Source organism: Filicampus tigris, chromosome 14 (assembly GCF_054856515.1).
Source record: "Filicampus tigris isolate MCC_2025a chromosome 14, RoL_Ftig_1.0, whole genome shotgun sequence".
Lineage (NCBI taxonomy): Eukaryota > Metazoa > Chordata > Actinopteri > Syngnathiformes > Syngnathidae > Filicampus > Filicampus tigris.
Window position 1 is genome coordinate 13,803,474 of NC_141230.1, and position 19,426 is coordinate 13,822,899.

At 44.6% G+C, this 19,426-nt stretch overlaps 1 protein-coding gene across 2 annotated transcripts in view; it reads left to right on the plus strand.

The window, feature by feature from the left end:
- Nucleotides 1-19,426, plus strand: part of map3k13 (mitogen-activated protein kinase kinase kinase 13) — a 29,541-nt gene that overhangs the window by 4,353 nt on the left and 5,762 nt on the right. The window contains exons 2-14 of one of the 2 annotated variants that reach the window (XM_086050756.1): nucleotides 3,481-3,553; nucleotides 5,192-5,288; nucleotides 12,204-12,907; nucleotides 13,830-14,013; nucleotides 14,092-14,283; nucleotides 16,213-16,371; nucleotides 16,454-16,612; nucleotides 16,831-16,939; nucleotides 17,032-17,141; nucleotides 17,300-17,416; nucleotides 18,044-18,187; nucleotides 18,343-19,090; nucleotides 19,180-19,250. In XM_086050756.1, coding sequence (XP_085906882.1) covers nucleotides 12,265-12,907; nucleotides 13,830-14,013; nucleotides 14,092-14,283; nucleotides 16,213-16,371; nucleotides 16,454-16,612; nucleotides 16,831-16,939; nucleotides 17,032-17,141; nucleotides 17,300-17,416; nucleotides 18,044-18,187; nucleotides 18,343-19,090; nucleotides 19,180-19,250 — 2,636 coding nt within the window. In that variant the 5' untranslated portion in view covers nucleotides 3,481-3,553; nucleotides 5,192-5,288; nucleotides 12,204-12,264. The remainder of the gene's footprint in view (nucleotides 1-3,480; nucleotides 3,554-5,191; nucleotides 5,289-12,203; nucleotides 12,908-13,829; nucleotides 14,014-14,091; nucleotides 14,284-16,212; nucleotides 16,372-16,453; nucleotides 16,613-16,830; nucleotides 16,940-17,031; nucleotides 17,142-17,299; nucleotides 17,417-18,043; nucleotides 18,188-18,342; nucleotides 19,091-19,179; nucleotides 19,251-19,426) is intronic. The other variant, XM_086050755.1, reaches the window with a different exon arrangement.

Genomic DNA, 19,426 nt, shown 5'->3' on the forward strand with positions numbered 1-19,426 from the left:
ACACAATCCCAGACGCTGGTCAGCCAGTGCCAGGAGTGGGATTTTGTTGAGAAGTGGGTTAAGCCCGACAGGGGCTTTGCAGTGGTCATCTGGGGGGGGGGGGGGCGGGGGGTGGGTGATTGTATCTTAACTCTACATTGTTGAAGCCCAAGTGTGCTAATGTCAAACCGGCTTTTTTTTTTTTTAAAAAGTAGAAGAAACAAGACTTTTATTATAGCATAAACTGGTTATACATTCCAGTGGACCCACAAAAGGTTGCGGAATTTGACCCAAACATTCAAGAAACGATGACTCTAGACTCGCGCGAAATTTCAAAGTACAGTACTATCTCAATTTTCCATAATGGATCCTGTAGTAAGCTTTGAGCCAAATGCTGTCTTTGCAAACGTTTATTGTTGTTTACACAGTTGTGTTGGAGCGTGCGCGCCCTGCTCTTAATGCATGCATGCTCACATGCGCCGTATTGATGCAAGGGCACGCTGCTTTGAATGTACTGCGCTCGTGTGATGTGTCTGCTAGCCGAGCTTCTATAATTACCACAGCCTGCAGCGCCTCATGGGGAGCATATTAATACACACGAGTGGAGAATCGGAGCGCATAAACTCGTCATACAGGCCCCGCTCAGGCCTCTTGGCAGGAGTGCTGACATTTGGTGTTTGTTGTCTGTGGACTCGTGCGCATTTGATCACAGATGATTATACAACACATTTGATGTGTTCAGGTGTAATTGTTAAATAGAATATCCAAACAAGAGATTCTTCCCTAGTCGTCAAAATTAAACAAAATTACAGCTTGGTAGGTGAGCCCGTTCTCGCAGCAATTTAGCAGGATTTCAAAACTAAATGTAATGCATTAGTCCAGAATGTTCATATGTTTTGATTTTGTGAGTCACTATATACCAACAATGTCAATACAATTAATTCGTATATATGGCAAGGCTTTAGTTTTCACCAGCCTTCCTGTTTTCTCTCAACTACATGTCTGCCAGGTGTCTTTAAAGGGTGAGTAGTTTTACTTTGTTTAAGTTCTATTTTGTTTAATTATACCGTGGTTGACTTTCTTTCTAAAGCGTTTCCTGACATCTTTGAAATATGAATATCTGAGTAACTACATGTCCGAAGCAAACAAATTAAGTAGGCTTCATGTTGAAAAATAGGAGATTCATTCATCCAAATTGGTGATGAAGTGGTGCCTCCACGTTTGGAAATCCAAATGATGCTATTACTTCGTCTTTACGGGAGCCCAATTTTTTCCTCAGGCTCTGGGCTGCTTGAGAACAAACAGCCGCTCGCCGAGTTGAAACGCCCTAGCTCCGCCTGCTGTCATCCAGATCACGAAAGCTGTCCTCTGCATTGGCTCCGCAGCGCATGGGGGCGGGAAGAGCAGTGGCTCATTTGCATGGGACAGAACCTTCCCCGCCCCCTTCAAACCAACACGACAACTGGGAAATTGTTTTAAATTGAAAACTTTGTTTTTACACAGCTCATTAAAATATGCGATCATTTGAGCAAAACATTTGATTCGACTACAAAATTATAACCCTATATAGCCCTGTGCTTGACAGGATTTGCTGATGTATCAAACTGCCATTTAAACTACGTCAGATTTTCTTTATGTATCGGTGCCAGGTATCGGCAGCCTCCAAGAGAAACGCAATACCTAAAAATAAGGTCAGTATTGTCCCGATGCCGATACCTGGTATCAGTACTCTCACATCCCTATGTACAGTATATCAGTGTTGCTAGCTGGGTAGTAGAGCGCCAGTACTGGGATCTGATATAGTTCAAGAACCAAGTTGCTGTTTATGATGGCGACGGTTGCCCCCTTTGGGCCAACATGTCAGTGGCTGGCTGCTTTCTGATAGCAGTTGGAAAGGTAATCCGGCACTCTGGCTGTGTTTTCTTTTATTGATGTTGGGGATACAGGAGCTGTCAGTGCTGCTGTTCCGCCGCTGGTGAAATAGTAATGAGTGTGTATAACGGGCCGGCGCCAGTGTGGTTTACGGCTTGTTTGCACTTGAAGCCGGGCCACTGTGTTGTACCTGCATGTCTACCTGCGTTGTGTTATATCTGAGTGTCTTGCTGTGTTGGAAAAGTCACAAGTATTTATGTTACGTTAGTATTTATTTATGGCTTGATTTGCGTTGCACATGAGCGCACAGGCTGGTGATCAGCCGACCTTCGGACCTTTGGAATTTGGGCTTGACAGTATCACTTGCGGTTCACTGCTCAGCAAACAGCTCAGCTGTTTGAATTCCATGCTCCTTTCTGTTTTATGTCCAATATTTTTGTCTGGCTCCCTGCCGCACTTTGTCAATGTTTAACCGCAGAGCACCACTTTTGGGAAATCTCTTGCTGACTGGCCGTGTCTCTGTACAGTTCAGTTCATTTTTATTTACGGTACATATTGTGGAGGCTGCCCGCCCCAGGCTGGGAACCATCTTTCCATCGACTTCTTATGAGTGCTGTCAGTGTCAACACGGAGATTGGTCTCAAGCTATGGACTGTGGGGTTGTTGTTACATGGTGACATTTAAGCTTTCATCACCGACCACGACTCTTTCCTTTTCTTTGTCTTTTTGGGCAGTCTGTTGGGCCCTGTGGCACTGCGCTACCTCAGTTTTGGTCCTACAGCAGACATCCGGTTTGGGAAAAGAGACTCACGATTGTCGGCGCGGTGGAGATATTACAATGCGCGTGTGCTGTGTCGATCGTCTCCAGTACACCACACACTATAAGAGTAGTGAACACAACTTCTTCCTCATGGTGTGTGCGGTCTCTCCCATTGAAAAATAAAATCATTTAAGATGTTAAAAAATCTGTATGCGTGAATCCCGCTTTAGTCAGATATGGGCTGGCACTAATTTTTGGTCACAGTAGAATGGGGATGACGTTCTTTAATGTGCGTCCCATTCGGACAGGGCCCTCAGCCATCTGTTCAGAAATTCATCCTGGCCGCCATTTCACACTATTTAGTGGCCGTTTTTATCCTCACCCCAGGATATCAGAGCTCTGCCCGCGGCATCCCCTGCTGGGGTGGACTTTGAGGCCACAGATTGCATGGACACACACACACACACACACACATACAAATGAGCACACACTCTTCCCCAGAGGTTTGCAAACAAGACTACAAGGTGGAGCATCTGTTCCCTGAGCCACTCCTTTCACCAGAAGACCCTCCCATCTCATTCAATCTCCTTTGAATTGGGCGCACACACACACATACACACACCCACACACACACACCCCCACACCCCCACACACACACACATTGAATCGTGCCTTCTCTCCTCTGAGGTTTTACTGGTGACTCAACCTTTGAGCTGATGCCGTACTTTCACAAACAGCAACCTCCTCTGCAGCTTCTCTGACTTAGTGTACTCTCACATATTCTCCGAATCCATGCTGGTCTTGATATGAACTTTAAATGTCACTCCCCCGGTATGAACCATTTCCTTTTGCATTGTGTGTGCATTCAGGTGAGAGCCAAGACAGACGCCTGGCCCGGACTGTAACGTCCAACCTCTGAGATGTCCAGCAAGCCTCTTACGGGTCAGTACATGCACAGAAATACACGGTGTGTGTGTGTGTGTGTGTGTGTGTGAGCGAGAGAGAGTGAAATGTATAGGTAGACTTAAGGGGGATTTTTGAGAGCCGTTTAATTAACTTGTAGCGAGTGAGAAGTTCGTCTGACAAACTGGCTCTGACTGTCAGTCCTGATTCCTTCCTCCTCACCCTTCTACTCATGCCACATTTCGTCATCCAGTTGGCCCACAAGAGAGGTTTAATTCACTTAATGACTGGGTAAAAAGCATTTTATTGCATGTTTATGTGATGCACAGATAAAGATAGTTACGGCAATAAGCTGAACTGTATAAATAAAAACAGCGGAACCGCTGAAGTCAAATGCGTTGTGCAATTTGGAATGTGACCTCCAACTCTGCCTTCACACCATACACACTTTTTTTTAATTTTTCAACCACAAAAACATGGCATGATTGTCAAGGAAGAAGCAGGTGGCCTCATAAAAAGCAAACATGGGGAGAATAAGGAGAGAGTGTGAATATTTTGTAAGGCTGTTGAATTATCGATTGCTCCAATCACTGACTGCACCCTTGCATGTCGGTAACAGAGATTCGACACGCTTTGCTTTCTAAACACAGGTACATACAATATTTAATGAAGTATAAATATCATATAACTGTAAAAACACAAAATACTCTATATACTGTCTTGTTATGATTTGGTGGTGTTGCGGCCGCTACCAGCCATCAAGAAGGTTTGTTTTTTGTTTTTTTTTAAGGTGAAAGCTCAAGTTCATTTTTGATTGGCTGTTACATCTGCGATGTGGTAATGCCATGTGCTGCTGATATGCTGAAAAAAACGGTGGCTAACGGTGGTCATTCCTTACCAAAGCCGGCCCACTGCTCGACCGTTCACTCAGTTTCGGCTGCGTCATTTGGGGGCGCAGCGGGCTTAATAAAATCATTTCCAAAGTAATTTTTAACTTAATGTCAGAATAACAATAGAAAATGCCTTTGTGTTTGCTAAAAAATTTTTTTTTTCTTAATGTCTATGTAGATTCTCAAATCATCCAGTTCTTGGTAATCCGTAAATGTTGAATCCAGGCAACTGAAATTTGTTCTGTTTTTTTTTTTTTTCGTTTTCTGAAAACGTTAAAAAAATGACGATAAGGAAAAGCCTTTTTTTCCTTTTCCCCGTCTATTTGGTGAAGAGGAGGGCGTGTTAATACAATAGGCCCTGCGAGCTGAATTGATTCGTGATTTGATTGACACGGGATTTTCTCGTGCAGAAAAAAAAACCTGACCAAAAAAAACCGCTCTGTACTACTTAGAGAGACACCACCACAGCCCAACCTGCTCTTTCCAGCTGGTGCTTCTCCCAATTACATCCACCTCCCCCTTCGTCCTCTTTCCCCTTCATCTCTCTTTGCTCCTCCTTTCTGAGTCGGTGCAGAACGCTTCCCCCTTCCTCCTCCCCGCCCTCCTCCTCCTCCTCCTCAGGTTTGTGAACCTCGTGCTCTCTGCGTCAGACGACTCCATTCATGAAAAGTGTGACGTTGGTAACGCTACCACCCGCCCACTCACAGCCCGTGTGCTGCCGGAGCAACTGGAATGCCTGTCATTCTCCAGCCGGTGACTTGCCCTCTTCTGCCTTTTTTTTGTGCAGCTTTTTTCTTCACCCTGACCAGTCATTTCTACATCCCCTCGACTTCGTTTTTACCAACCTTGCATCAGTGCTGAGGAAGAAGCATGAAATTGAGCTCGTGAGTAGTCATTACATGCGAGCGTAGGCCGACTCAGAAAGCGGGTTTGTTTGGTATGTTTGGCCGGCCATTCATCCCTCATTGTGCTTGTGTGTGGTTAACTAGGGTGTGTGTTGTTGTGTTTACAAGTGAATTAGCTGTTAGTGCGTGCTTGGTGGCGGCACTGCGGGAGCGTGTTGTGCAGTGGTGCGCCGGTGCATGCGTGCAGGAGCTATTTTAGGCTCTGTGGTGCTGCTGCTGCTGCTGCTGCTGCTGCTGCTGCTGCTGCTGCTGCTGATTTGTGATGCAGTACGTCTCTGTGTCCTCTGAAGGACGGGTGAAGATGGAGGCAGACTGATACACATCCTTTTTTCCAGTTAGCAAACTACATAGGAACATCCTGGAAGATATTAGACTGCTGTCTGTCAGATGCCTTAACTTGGTAACACGTGCCTGAAAGCTGTCTTTGTTTGAACACATCCGTGCAGATTCGCTTTACCCGTGCATCAACTTTTACCAGCCCCCTCCCGTGACTTAATCCATCCCTTTTATTTACTCTGCTTGGCAACAGGAACAGTAGCGCCCACCCTTGTCCTCTGCTACTAAGCATGTTTATGTAACTGCGCTGGATGAGTAGCCGGCAGCCGCGTTTTAGAGGGGGAAGAGGAGGAATGATCCTGACATCCTTTCTCTACACAACATTCACACCATGGCTGATCACGCTCGAGGCCATTCCGATGGTTTTCTTCGATTTGAGAATGCTTAACTTACGTTTGGATGGGATAGGACCACAGGTCTTTTTTGATTCGAAATGTTTGAGATGACCGTCGGCATCACAGCAGCGTAGCGTAGCCTCGCCGTCCTGAGATTCGGTGTTCAAATCTTTACTCCGGCCTTCCAGTGTGAAATTTGCTTGTTCTATTTGTGCTATCATGGATTTATTTTCCGCGTACTCTGGCTTCCTCTTACATTCCAAAAACATGCACATTAGGTTCATTGAAGATACAGTACTAAAGTGCCCTTAGGCATGTGTGCACAGTATGTGCCCTGCGATTGGCTGATGACCAGTCCAGGGTGTACAGTACTCCAGTCACCAGCAACCCCAATGAGTAGAAGAAGCATCGAAAATTGATGGATGGATGTTTGAGGCCGCGTTAACACTCCAAGGATGTCAAAACTTTTCATGAACACAAAGTGACTGCGCTCGGTTTTCTTCAACACATTGTGTGTCTTTGCGATGCAAAGGTTTGGTCTAAAGCAGAAGGGTGAGTTTTGAAGGACAGTTGGCGCAGCAAATGGTGACAACGCGGCGTTATACAATTCTGCCCAATGTTATTTGCAATTTGACACCTGTGAATTTTGTGTATAAAGTATAATGGAAGCGAAATAGTGTAAGTTAGTGTGGTACATTGTTTCAAAGAAGAACTATAGCCCCAAAATTGTGATAAAGGCAACCAATTAAAAAATGCAAATCAGCCCCACACAGCATAATGGATCCTCCATTTGGACTGCGCAATATATCGTTAAAATATCAACGTCGCAATGACGGCACGTGCTAAAAATCGCAAACGCTTGAGATAAATTAATACTTTCACATGGAATTGTATGCTTTTATCTGACTTTGACCGATCAGATGTAACCTCAAATGCGCATCGCTATCCAATAAGAGAACAGTATCTTTATTTCCACTAAATAACTTGGCAATACAAAATTGTAAGTTTCTTACAATGAATTAGATATGAATACATTGAGGCTCCTTAGTTTGCTGCATTTCAACATTTACATTATTTTATTCGGTAATAAAAATGCCATTTCTTTGGGAACATCACGCAATAGTATCCATATTGCAATATAAACGGCAATGTCAGATAATGCACGTTCCTCCAATATTGTCCAGCCCTATCCCCCACCATACGTGAAGGTTTTTATTTTTCCCCTTCATGGCGTGGTTTTGTTGCAGAACATTTTCCCTGTAAGACTGTTGTTTGACCAGCTACTCTTTATCTGGTGTGTGTCAATAATGATGGTCAGAATGTTTTCATTGGTTATGTTGCTGCATGTGGGACATGCAACAGAACATGGAGATAGATACATGATTTTTCACTGGACAGCGGCCATATGTGAATGAAGACTTTGGTATGCAATGCGACTCGGTTGGACACTGCAGCAGCACAGCAAATTTACACCTCATTTGGAGAAGCGAGAAGAAGTTTTTACTTACGAACACTAATGTAGTGACACCATTGTTTGCCTGTGACATATTGTGACCACAGTGTATGTTGTGAAATTGTGGCTCTACAATGATCAATTACCCTCCAGTTTTCATTTTTTTGCGCTTCATGCTTTTACACCGTAATCATGTAATGTCTTTTTTTTGTCCTCTTTTTTAATTTTTTTAATTTATTTATTTATTTATTTTTTACCCATTTTGGAATACAGAATATAATATTTGTTCCATCTAATAGCAGCACTAATGCATATTGATTTTCTGGTTTCCTGCTGTGGTTGCCTCAGTCTTGTGGGTGCAACTCCCACTGCTTCGCATTTGACTCGTAAGCCCTCAAAACCTGACATACATGTCTAAATTGCATATTCCCTTCAAATGGTGTCAGTCACAGGAGCATGTTTGCCTCTTGTGCTGGTTTTTTTTTTCTCCGTCTTGTTTCTCTTTCCTCTCAGTGCTTGTTGTTAGCGGGCCAAGCAGGCCGTCCCTAGTAAGGGAGCACAAGGGGAATTGTTGTGGCAGCAGCTGCTCCGGTCGCAGTGTCGAATGTGTGCGCTGCTGTCCCCCGGCCGCGCAGGGCAGACAGTTCACATGGAGCCGGCTCCTCTTGTGTCCTTTGTTGTCGCTCCCGGTAGTCTTTCCCATCAGTGCGCGGTTGCTTGCTACTATATGCGGCCGTGGGCACCCATCACAGCGTCTGGTCCTCCTCTGACTCTTGTTTATATTTTTTTTCAAATGTTCCCTTCTGCTTCCAACCCGCAAATTGCCTCGATATCTCACAGCTCCCCACGTCCTTCTCTGTCTGCCTAATCTGCTTTTTCATCCTCTACTTTTCCTATGAGACATCCTCCCCTCCATTGCTGTCTCTTTGTATTCATCCATCCATCCATTGCCCATATCATTTATTATGTTCAGGGTCACGGGGAGGCTGCATGTGGTGTACAACCGAGATTGATCTCTCTCGTCAATAACAAGGCTGACACAATCATGTTTACATTTGCACGTTTTCTCATTGCGTTTTTTGAAAGGCTTCAAAATTATCTTCATTCAATAAGTCTTCATATCAGATGGTAGGTCATCTGCGATCACCATGGCAATGAGAGGAGACACTATTCTCCTTATTACAAGCCAGATACCATCAATATGTTTTTGAAGATGTTTTTGTTAACCATAATACACATTTAGAGGGCTTAATGGAGAAATGCAATGTCTGTGTGCCTGACCACTACCAGTTCACTGTATGATTCTAACTTTAACCCACCCAAAGTGGGCTGTTCAATTCCCTTAAGTTGGATTTACTCCCATGGTGGAGGAGTAAAGCAAAACAAGCCTTTGGGAACTCCCTTGTTGCTGTATTTGTTTCTAAATTTGTTCTAATGTCGTATGCTCCGACAGGTACAAAAAATTGCAGCAGCAATTTCTCGAGCTCATTCATTTCGTAATCTTTGTTTACCAACGTGAGCTGGCTTTAGTTCACAGACCCTGATCATGAGTCTACATGCTGATCTGAATGTGACTGTTCAACTCTGTTCCAGCAGACAAGGGTTCATTGACCACACTTGCTATATTCAGGCTTCATTTTATGTGGGTATAATTTTTCAAATACAAGAAGCATTTTCAGTAGCTTTGTGGTGGCATGGGGAACCATGTGGCTAGCATATCTCAGTGAACCGTTCTGGGTTGGTGTTTCGACCAAGGCCATTCTGTTGCATATTCTCGCTGTGCTTATATGCATTTTCTTTGGATACTCCAGCTTCCTCCCACCTGACAGTAGCAAGACTTTTGAATCGCCCATCGGTCGGAATGTGAGTGTGAGTGGTTGACCAGACCAGGGTGTCACTTGTTTTTCACCTAAAGTCAGCTGGGATATGCTCCATCTTATCTGTAACCCTGAACAGGATAATCAGTAGATAATGACGGAAATGGATCCAACGTTTGAACCGATCAGGTCAAGTGATATGCAAACAGTCCTGAGTATGTCTTGAGTTGAAACTCACTATGGTTAAGTTATTTTGCCTAGAAACAGCATGACAATTACATTGTCTCGTGACTTCATTTTGAAAAGTAAAGATCGTGACTCTCGACTGTTCTGCCATTCCACCCTGACTAGCTCGGTGAAGGAGACAGCAAGCTCCAAGCTTCTGAGAATGGCACGGGATGGATGCTCTGGCGACATGGCAACATGTGAATGAAGTGACATAGGGTCTAAATTGGTTCTTTGTTAGCCACACAGCTGTCAGCAAAGGAATGGTACCCTTCTGGGACACAGCGGGATCTCCACTTAATTAGGAGCAGGGTGATGAAGACGCAGATGATGGCGCTGGGTTTCCCTATGGAAGCGTAAAGGCAAAGTACGTGTGTTTACCTGTTCGAGGTGGGTCTTTTGCTACAAAAATGTCTTTGGGGGGTTTAATTAAAGTACAGTATTGGTGAAAATGAAATGGCTGAGAATGTTTTTTCCAATGGTGTAAAAGTGCTTTCCCCAGTGATTATTATGAGTAGTCGGATTACTGGCTCCTGTCAGACACGCCCCTGGCTTTTGTGCTCCTCTGGCTAATCCCAACACGCACATTAACGATACAAGGTCTGCTCCACTCAAACTAAAATGATACATTTGTGTGAAATAAATTCAGTGGATTGAATAGGATCCCTATTCTTTGTATGTACACGCCTGTCTCCAAAGCACTGTAAGGCTTACAGGATCAGATACTTTTCTCTTTATCCCCGCCCCCCCATCTTTCCTAATTTTTTTCCCCTGCACTGTCACTAATTTTTGTTGCGTCACAAGGGCAATCTGTTTGTCCGTACGGAAAGTACAGAAACCTTGAAAAACAGGTACAGACATTGAAATCGTTGGTTCTTTTGTCTTAGACATTTGTTTTTAGGTTATCATTTACCTGACATGTTTCGGCGATGCCTTTTGCCGTCACCAGTGTCACCTGATGGCGTGTGACTCGTCTTTATCAGACGATGTTCAATGTATATCACCGAAAAAAAAGACTGTCTGCGATAAAAGAACCAATGATTTCAATAGAGATCCTCCGTTGGAGCTATATGGGTGAGGTCCGTTTCCTGTTCTTCCCCGGTGTCAGATGTAGTTGCTGGTTCCAGATTGTTAGGACGGGTCAAATCAATGCAAGTGAGTGAAACTCACAAAAGGTTTCATAACCATTATTTAAGACAGTGGCTTTAAATTGGGTCATAGGGCTTAACATGTGAGACTCCTTCAGTCTTGTGTTTCTCTCCAGCTGACCTCAGCCAGCAACGGTGTTCCGCATCAGCATCACCCAACTCAAAAAATGATTGGTGGGGTGGAATTACACCTCAGTCCTCCACTCACACGGCTCGATTGTCTTGGCATTGGAATGGACGGATTTATCGGATACCTGAGAGAGCGTTCTCTCGTTCCCCCTGCACTCTCAGCAACCTGCTTAGAGTCAAGTCTGCATTATAGATGAGCTTTTGGCAGGCGCTACACTCTCACAGCACTCGGGTTACCCCCCAGGAGATAAATGCACACAGATACAGTACCTGCATTAGCATAAACAACTAAACAACATCTCGACAGATCAGCAAATGATCACCTTCTTTTTTGAGATCTTCCAGAAGCCTTTATTAAGACTTGATGTGTTCCTTTGACCCTCGAATTGAGGCAAATTTCCACATAAATATTGCACTTTACTGTCTGGAAACAACATCTGGATTTTGTTAGTCAGCTCAATTGGTATGCTTCATACATGAGTTTCTTGTGAAATACAATTAAATGTATGACCATGTTGTGATGGTGTGTACATGTGGTGTGTACATGTACACGAACCTTCCATGTAGCCAATAAATAAGTCCCAAGTTGTCTGTACCCACTAACATTGTGTTGATATGCATTTGGAATTGGATATAAACCAATAATCAAATGTCATTTACGGAACAATTGTTTTTCCACAGGTATTATTTAGCTCACATATTCATGTTGGGATAATTGAAGAGTCTAAATTGCCCACTCATGACCACAGACAGCATAAACCAGAGAGAATGTGTAAATAGATGAATTTGTGTATTGTTATTATTATTTTCTGTGTTACGGAGTTCTCCTCGCGGCAGCATAATGCGTCATCTGTGTATAGTTTGGAAGGTTGTGTCCCCTCCTTGACCTTCGTCTTGTGTAACACTTGCAGGTCGAGATATATGGAGTCTTTTCTTAAGGATGATTGAGTGTACCAAAGCTAGCAGGGTGGCTGCTGCGGCTAACAATGTGTGGCTGTGCCTGCTCAGACGTTGGTCCGTGTGTGCCAGATGTTTGGCTCTGAGCTTCCCTAATACAGAGCAACAGTTCTAATCCCCGCTCTACTCTGTAAGCGTCGCAAAGCCCCAACTGTTTGTATGTGCCATCAATTTAGTCTGTTTGCCAGAATTTTCCCAGAAATAAGGCTATTTCTATCCAGTATGATTTATTCATCTGGTATGCATGGGTTTAAAGCCTGCTGGATGTTTGTTTGTCATTTGGCCACTTCCGCCATGGAATGCTTGCACTGTGTAGTTAAAAATAAAAGTCATTAATGTAAGCGCATCCCATCCCAGATCTATGAGAGGATTTGTCTTTGCGGCAGTAGTGAGATCTCGGTGCAATAGCACTCATCTTGTTTTGTTTTTCTGTGAAAGCCGTGAAATTAGCTTTATCATTAACATGTGTCTGTGCCATTTGTGTTTTCTCTTAGGTAATTCAAATACTGGCGAGCCACTGTGTTAGGACCGCTCCTCACCAGGTGTATATAGTCCATGTTCATGCATGACATCATGGGAAGTTCCCCCGAGGTGCTCTCATGGACTTCCTGCCCCAGCATGCTGGTGGGCAAGCTGAAGGAGGAGCTCAAACTCAGTGTAGTTGGGGATTCCATGAAGAAATCAAATGCAGCAAACTCTCAAACGCAGCCTCCTCCGGCCCCTCCCTCGGTATTACCCCCTCAGATTATCACCGACCTGGCCCCGCCCACGCACCTGCCCGTGCCCCTGCAGCTCCTGCAGCCGCCAAGCCAGGACGAAGAGACGGTGCTCGGGGGTTTGAGTCCCCCAAACACGGCCTTGAGCGTAGACTCCACGCGGGGCGAGGGCGGCCACTTTGACAACAGTGTCCTTCAACTGCAGGAGCACGACCATGAGGAACCAATCTCTCCGGCCTCCTGCGAGCACGGGGGCTGCGGGAGAGGAATCGAGGAGCAGACAGGAGACGGGGAATGTCATACGGAGCACAGTGGAGAGGACAGACAAGGTCACCCGCAACACCCCGATGACATCAAGCTGCACTTCCACAGAGCAGGGCCTGGGTCGGGTGGCTTCCTGGAGGGGCTTTTCGGCTGTCTCCGACCGGTCTGGAACATCATAGGGAAGACGTACTCCACAGAATACAAGCTACAACAACAAGGTGAGCTTACGGCCGCTCCGCATGAAGCTGTGCTGTTTGTCAGTTTGAATTGAGGTCAGGACGAAGGTACACTCACTACACTGCAGGCGCGAGTGCGGTAAGACGGTAAGAATTGGGATGGGTCTCCTCGTTGACGTTCCAAATGATCTCACTAGTTTATCTCCACCTGCATACCATATTGCCTTTTTTATGGCCAGGGGCCGTCTATTAGGGTAGAGGCTTAATCGGGGGATCGTAACTAGTATGAAATCTTGTAATGTAGATTATTTTCTAGTAGTGTCATTAGTTATGTGTGGAAAGATTTATTTTGACAAATAAAACATTATTTCATGTTATCCTGTTTTGTATAGGCTAAATATTATTTTGTCACCACTCACTGAGGAGATGTGCTTTATTTATTTCTTATTATTTTTCTGGGCTCTACTTCATTGTGTTTGTCCTGCACGCATCTATTGCAATGCCCTGCGATTGGCTGGCAACCAGTCCCGGGTGTCGTCGGTTTTTCGCCCGAGTCAGCCGGAGCTCAGCCACGACTGTAATTAGGGCAAGTACAAAAGAAAATAAGTGGGATGGATCTATTTTGAAACACACTGTAAATTACAGTGCAAAGTCCACTGTCCAGCCCCTCGTTAATATTCTTTCGCTTCCTCTAAAGGTCACCGTAAACATCAGTTGTTCAGATGCCATGTTTTCACTTCCAGAGACACCACCTGTTATTTTTATTTCTGTTTTTTGCCTCTGTGGAGTTAATGAAGCAATTATAAAGGTGACGTATTTATTGAATTGCCGTGGTGGTTAATTGCTGTCATTTTCGTCACAAGACAGACAATTAGAGCATTGCGACGCCTTTTATAAGCGCTTTCATCTTTTGTTTTCACACAACACTGTGCTGCATCCAAGTTTCCAGTTACCTGTTTTCCAGACATGTGGGAGGTTCCGTTTGAGGAAATCTCTGAGTTGCAGTGGCTGGGTAGCGGTGCTCAGGGAGCCGTCTTCCTGGGCAAATTCCGCTCTGAGGAGGTGGCTATCAAGAAGGTGCGTGAACAGAAGGAGACGGACATTAAGCACCTGCGGAAACTCAAGCATCCCAACATCATCAGCTTCAAGTAAGCCTCCAACCACTTGGTTTGCATCACGTTGCACGCGCTGCTGCTCTGCTCACCCGTTTCCTGTGTTTTGTCAAGGGGGGTGTGCACTCAGGCGCCATGTTACTGTATCATCATGGAGTACTGCGCTCAAGGCCAGCTCTACGAGGTGCTTAGGGCGGGACGGAAAGTCACCCCCAGGCTTCTGGTGGACTGGGCCTCAGGCATCGCCAGTGGCATGAACTACCTGCACCTCCACAAGATCATCCACAGGGATCTCAAATCTCCCAAGTGAGTTGCCTGCCAGCTTGTACTGCCGTTATTGGCTTCAAGACTTCATTTAGGTACTAGGGGTTGAATGACTTCAGATTTTTTTTGTAGTCAACGTCAGTGCGATGACAGTTGAGTCGACATTGAATAATCAGTGACGTCATTTATATCTTTCTCAATTTCGCCTCCAAACTCACCCCCTGACTCGTTCATCCAATCACATTCAGACACTCGCTCATCCAGCCACATTCGGGGGCGAGTGTAACGAGAAAGATGAGCCATGTGCCTGTGAGATGAAGGCTTGAGTGAAACACAAGCCGTTCAAGCAGAATTCCTTATTTTTCCTTTTTATTGCTCACCAGAGCTAAATAATCAGGACAGCAAACTACTGTATGTGTCCTTTGCGAGAATCTGCGTGTGCGAGGCTCCGTGAGCCGGGATGCTCATGAGCAAAATATGATTGACACAACCCTCAGTCATGCCTCTTGTCCGTACAGTCTGTGATTGGCTATTTTTGTCGTATCGTAGCAACTTTTGAAATAACAATTACAAATTAAATTAGAGGCATGATGGTGCCAGGGAGGGATGATTTTTCAGAAGATAATTTTAATAATGTTCTACTGTTTGGGTGTGGACAGTTTTCACGTATATGACATTTTTCATTTTTTAAGACAGAACGTGTTTTCTTGTTTTAAACTGATTTCCTCCACCTTTTAATGAGCTTGTTCGTTTTTGTGAAACAATCAATAAAAGACCAAAGTACTCTGAAGTACTGTACTTTTTTGTGAACATTCTAGATTGTAAGGCCTCAAGGGATATTTCTTCTTCTACATTTTCATATGACCTATAAAGCGAACTTCCACATTTTCATTACCTTCAGTCGTTTCACTGTGCTGTAAAATGACTTAAGCAGACAATTCTGCTTTTCAGTTCTAAATAGTGACATTAACCCTCAGGATGTTACTAACCAAGTGGCCTTTATGCGAGTGAAGTCGCTTACCCTGAACATCCTGCGCACAGCATCCGCATCCCCCCCATGTCTTTAATCAATATTGGCGTGCTGCAGTGCTGCCAAACACTGTGTTAGTCAGCAGAACCATTTCAGGCTGAGACCTCTGGAAAGGTCATCCTCATTTGATTAATTGGATGAATCACATCCAGCAAGATTTTCAGAACAATGGGCTTATTTGTGTTTTGATGCTCTTTACACAAAACTGCCGCCTCCCTACCATGTAAATACTATAACCATTACTTTGGCTACAGCTTGTTCTGACCTACGTACAAATCCAGCTTAGATCTGCACCATACGTACGGGACTCTTATAAACTGAGGACCCCCTGTGTTACTAAATACTGGGTTTTGCAAAAATAAAAGAATGAAATCATAATTTGAAATATGAAAATGTCTATACGTCCTAGGCAGATGAAATTGAATAAGTTTCATGCTGAAAAATAAGATTCTTTTATCAAAATGTCAACATCCAAAATCAAAACCACCCGTTTTTAGCCATCTCAGAGGCCGGCCATTTTGTTACTTGCTGTGGACTGAAGATGACGTCACAGTTGCTCAGGTAACAACCAATCAAGACTCACCTGTTTTCTAAAGTTGTTTTCTGAATTGGTTGTTACGTGAGCCCTGAGAAACTGTGATGTCATTTTCAGTTGACAGCAAGTGACAAAATGGCTGCCCCCCGGAAATGGATGAAAACAGTTGGATTTTGCTGCTTAATTTGTATTCCACAAACACAATATTAATCAGAATACTGTGTTTAGACTAGTATGGCTGCATAGAACATATTATTGTAAAGAAAATGTTTGGGTTAACTTCCACTTGAAGGTTGACATTAAAGTTAGACTTTACACACCTTTGAACAACAATTGGCTAGGTTGTTAAACTAAGAAATGATACCTTGCCTGCACAGTAAAATTTCCCTTCTCTTTTATTTAATAGTGTTTTGGTCACCCACAATGACTCTGTGAAGATCTCTGACTTTGGAACGTCGAAAGAGCTCAGTGACAAAAGTACAAAGATGTCATTTGCTGGTACGGTGGCCTGGATGGCCCCAGAAGTGATTCGAAATGAGCCTGTGTCGGAAAAAGTGGACATCTGGTGAGTTGTGCTTCACCTAAGAGTCTGCACTTCTTCATTTCTTGATTGTTCTTGGTTGTGAGGATCCCACTGTGCCTTGCAGGTCATTTGGAGTTGTCTTATGGGAGTTGCTGACTGGAGAGATCCCCTACAAAGATGTAGACTCTTCGGCTATCATCTGGGGCGTCGGCAGCAACAGTCTTCACCTCCCCGTGCCCTCCACATGCCCGGATGGCTTCAAAATCCTCATGAAACAAACATGGTGTGCGGGCGCTAGTTCATCAACTCATTCACTGCCAGACATTTTCAGACCCTCTTTTACCTGAACGTTTGAAAAAATTTGGGAAAAAAAATATAAATAAGTTCCTAGGATTGAATAGCTGGACTGTGAAAAGACTAAATTGAAAAACACGTAAGAGAATACTGTCGTTGTTTTATGCAAAAGCACACATAATAACTCAATTACTCATTCATGACCAGGCAAGGGAAGCCCAGAAACAGACCGTCGTTCCGTCAGATCCTCCTACACCTTGACATTGCCTCGGCTGATGTTCTGGGAGCTCCTCAGGAGACCTACTTCAAGTCTCAGGTTTGCACTACATCTGAAGACTTTCAGCGTTAAAGAAGCGCACAATATACAAACCTGGGGGTTCTGAATTCGTACATTCATTCATGTTCCAGGCTGAATGGCGGGAGGAAGTAAAGAAACATTTCGAGAAGATCAAAAGCGAAGGCACGTGCATTCACAGGCTGGATGAAGAGCTGATCAGACGCAGGCGCGATGAACTCAGGTGTGAGCACTTTCAAGAAAAGACACCGTACCTCTGTTTTGTATTTGAACACTGTCTGCCATTGGTAATAGTAGCATCAGTTTTGTGAAATAGTTACATCATTTGCTTCGACATGCATATTTAAGTGCAGATCATGGATTTGTTTTCAACCCTCTCAGGCATGCACTGGACATCCGGGAACACTACGAGAGGAAGCTGGAGAGAGCCAACAACCTTTACATGGAGCTCAGCGCCATCATGCTGCAGCTGGAGGTTCGAGAGAAAGACCTCATGAAGTAAGTGATTGAGCTTCTTATCGCAGTAGGGGGCATCCTTCTTTACTACTGTCATTCCTCTTTACTCATTAGCAGAGCTTTCACTTCACATTTTCACATTTTCCACCCTAAGTTCCTCCTCTCACTGACTAGTTCAATCGAATACACTTACTAACTAATACTTGTATTTGCACATTCAACTGAGATCCAATAAACAGGTTTTACCAAAATTCTGCAATGGGATAATGAGCATTTTGAGTGATGTTGTCAGAGGGAGTAATTTACAATGTTTTTCTTTCCACTGCTTCACGCTAGGACAGGTTTTAAATATTTTTTTTTCAACATAGCTATCTATATAAGAGCTTCAAATGACTGTAAAATGTGTTTACATGACTAATTTATCAGGGTTAGTGCGCTTGAACCAGAACAACCCAGCATTACACTTACATCCAAAGATGGGTTAAGCCCTTTATTTACATGGATGAGCTTCCCAGCCATGTGTTTATTAGTCTCCGTGACATGGAAATATACAGTGTCCACCTTCTTCTTTAGTTTGTAGCCATTTTTTTCAGCTTAATTTTTTTTTTTTTTTTTTAGACAAGCAGTAGCTGGTGTGTACATGTTATTGATGTAATATAATCCTGACAGGAGAGAGCAAGCTGTGGAGAAGAAGTACCCCGGGACGTACAAGCGCCACCTGGTCAGACCCATCGTCCGATCCAATGCTGTAGAAAAGCTGATAAAGAAGAAAGGAAGCATTTCTCACAAACCTGGGATGTCCACCGCCAAAAGGTATGATGGCTCTTACCTTAAAAAAAAAAAAAGGGGGGGGGCGTATACACCACTTTTGTCGTTACATTGATCTTTAATCACACTTTTACCCTCTGCTGCAACCCTTTTCGAAAACATTTGTAAAGGGATATTGTTTCTGCGTGTGCACCCTCCAGGCCAGACCTGCTCCGTTCTGACGGAATCTCCAGCGCGGATCCCCTCCCCTCCCCCTCACCACTGTCCGTCAGCCCAAAGGTGTCCACGCCTCCTGGAAAAGCCCGCTACCGAAGCAAGCCTCGCCATCGGCGTGCCAACAGTAAAGGAAGCCATAGCGAGTTCCTCGGGGTGCTGAAATCTACCGCAGGAGTGCCCGAAGACGTCCAGTCACTACAGGAGCCACCTCAGCACCATCATCACCACCTCCCGCTGCCCACATCCGGATCGCCACTCCCGTTGAAGGGCCGCGAAGAGGCCGTTGTAAACTGTGCCAATAACCTGCGTTATTTTGGCCCCGCCGCTGCCTTGCGTAGCCCTCAGACTGATCACCTACAGAGGCGTGTTTCCGGATCCAGCCCTGACCTCATCTCCACAGCGATGGATGCAGACACACGTCAGCGGACCTCATCCACCAGCTCCAATCCCCTCCCAGGTGCCGTTACTGGCTGTCCCTGCTGCCAGGCCCACCCGTTCCCCGGATGCCTTCACTGTCAGGAGACCACTCCTGCATCCAGCCAGCCAGACTTGCCCAACTTCTCATTGCTCAATACTCAAGCGGGCAGCCAGTCGACTTTGAGGGCTCCTAACAAAGATCCCGATTCTAATGGGGTGGTCTCGAAGAAGCCAGAGCCTCAGGAGCAGGAGGCCTTCCAGAACAAACACACCCTTCCTAATGCACTTCCCCGTACACTCAGACCTCTGAGAAAGGTAAGCAGCCATTGGTCCAATAAGGATTTGTGTCTATATGACGTAAAGTAATGACGAGTAAGAGGACACCGTGATTGCTTTTCTTCAAGGGTGGAGATGAGTCATCTGAAGAGGAGGAAGGAGAGGTGGATAGTGAAGTAGAGTTTCCAAGGAGACAGAGGTACTGTGCCATTGTTCATTTCAATGAATGATTACAGGTATAGAAGTTTCTCTGTTTATAACAGAGTTCTGTTCCAACAGTCGCAAAGTAACACACATTCCTGTTTGTTGGAAAAGACAGTAGTCTATCACTACAGCAGTAGTAAAGTCACTAGTACAGTAAATATTTGGATGAAA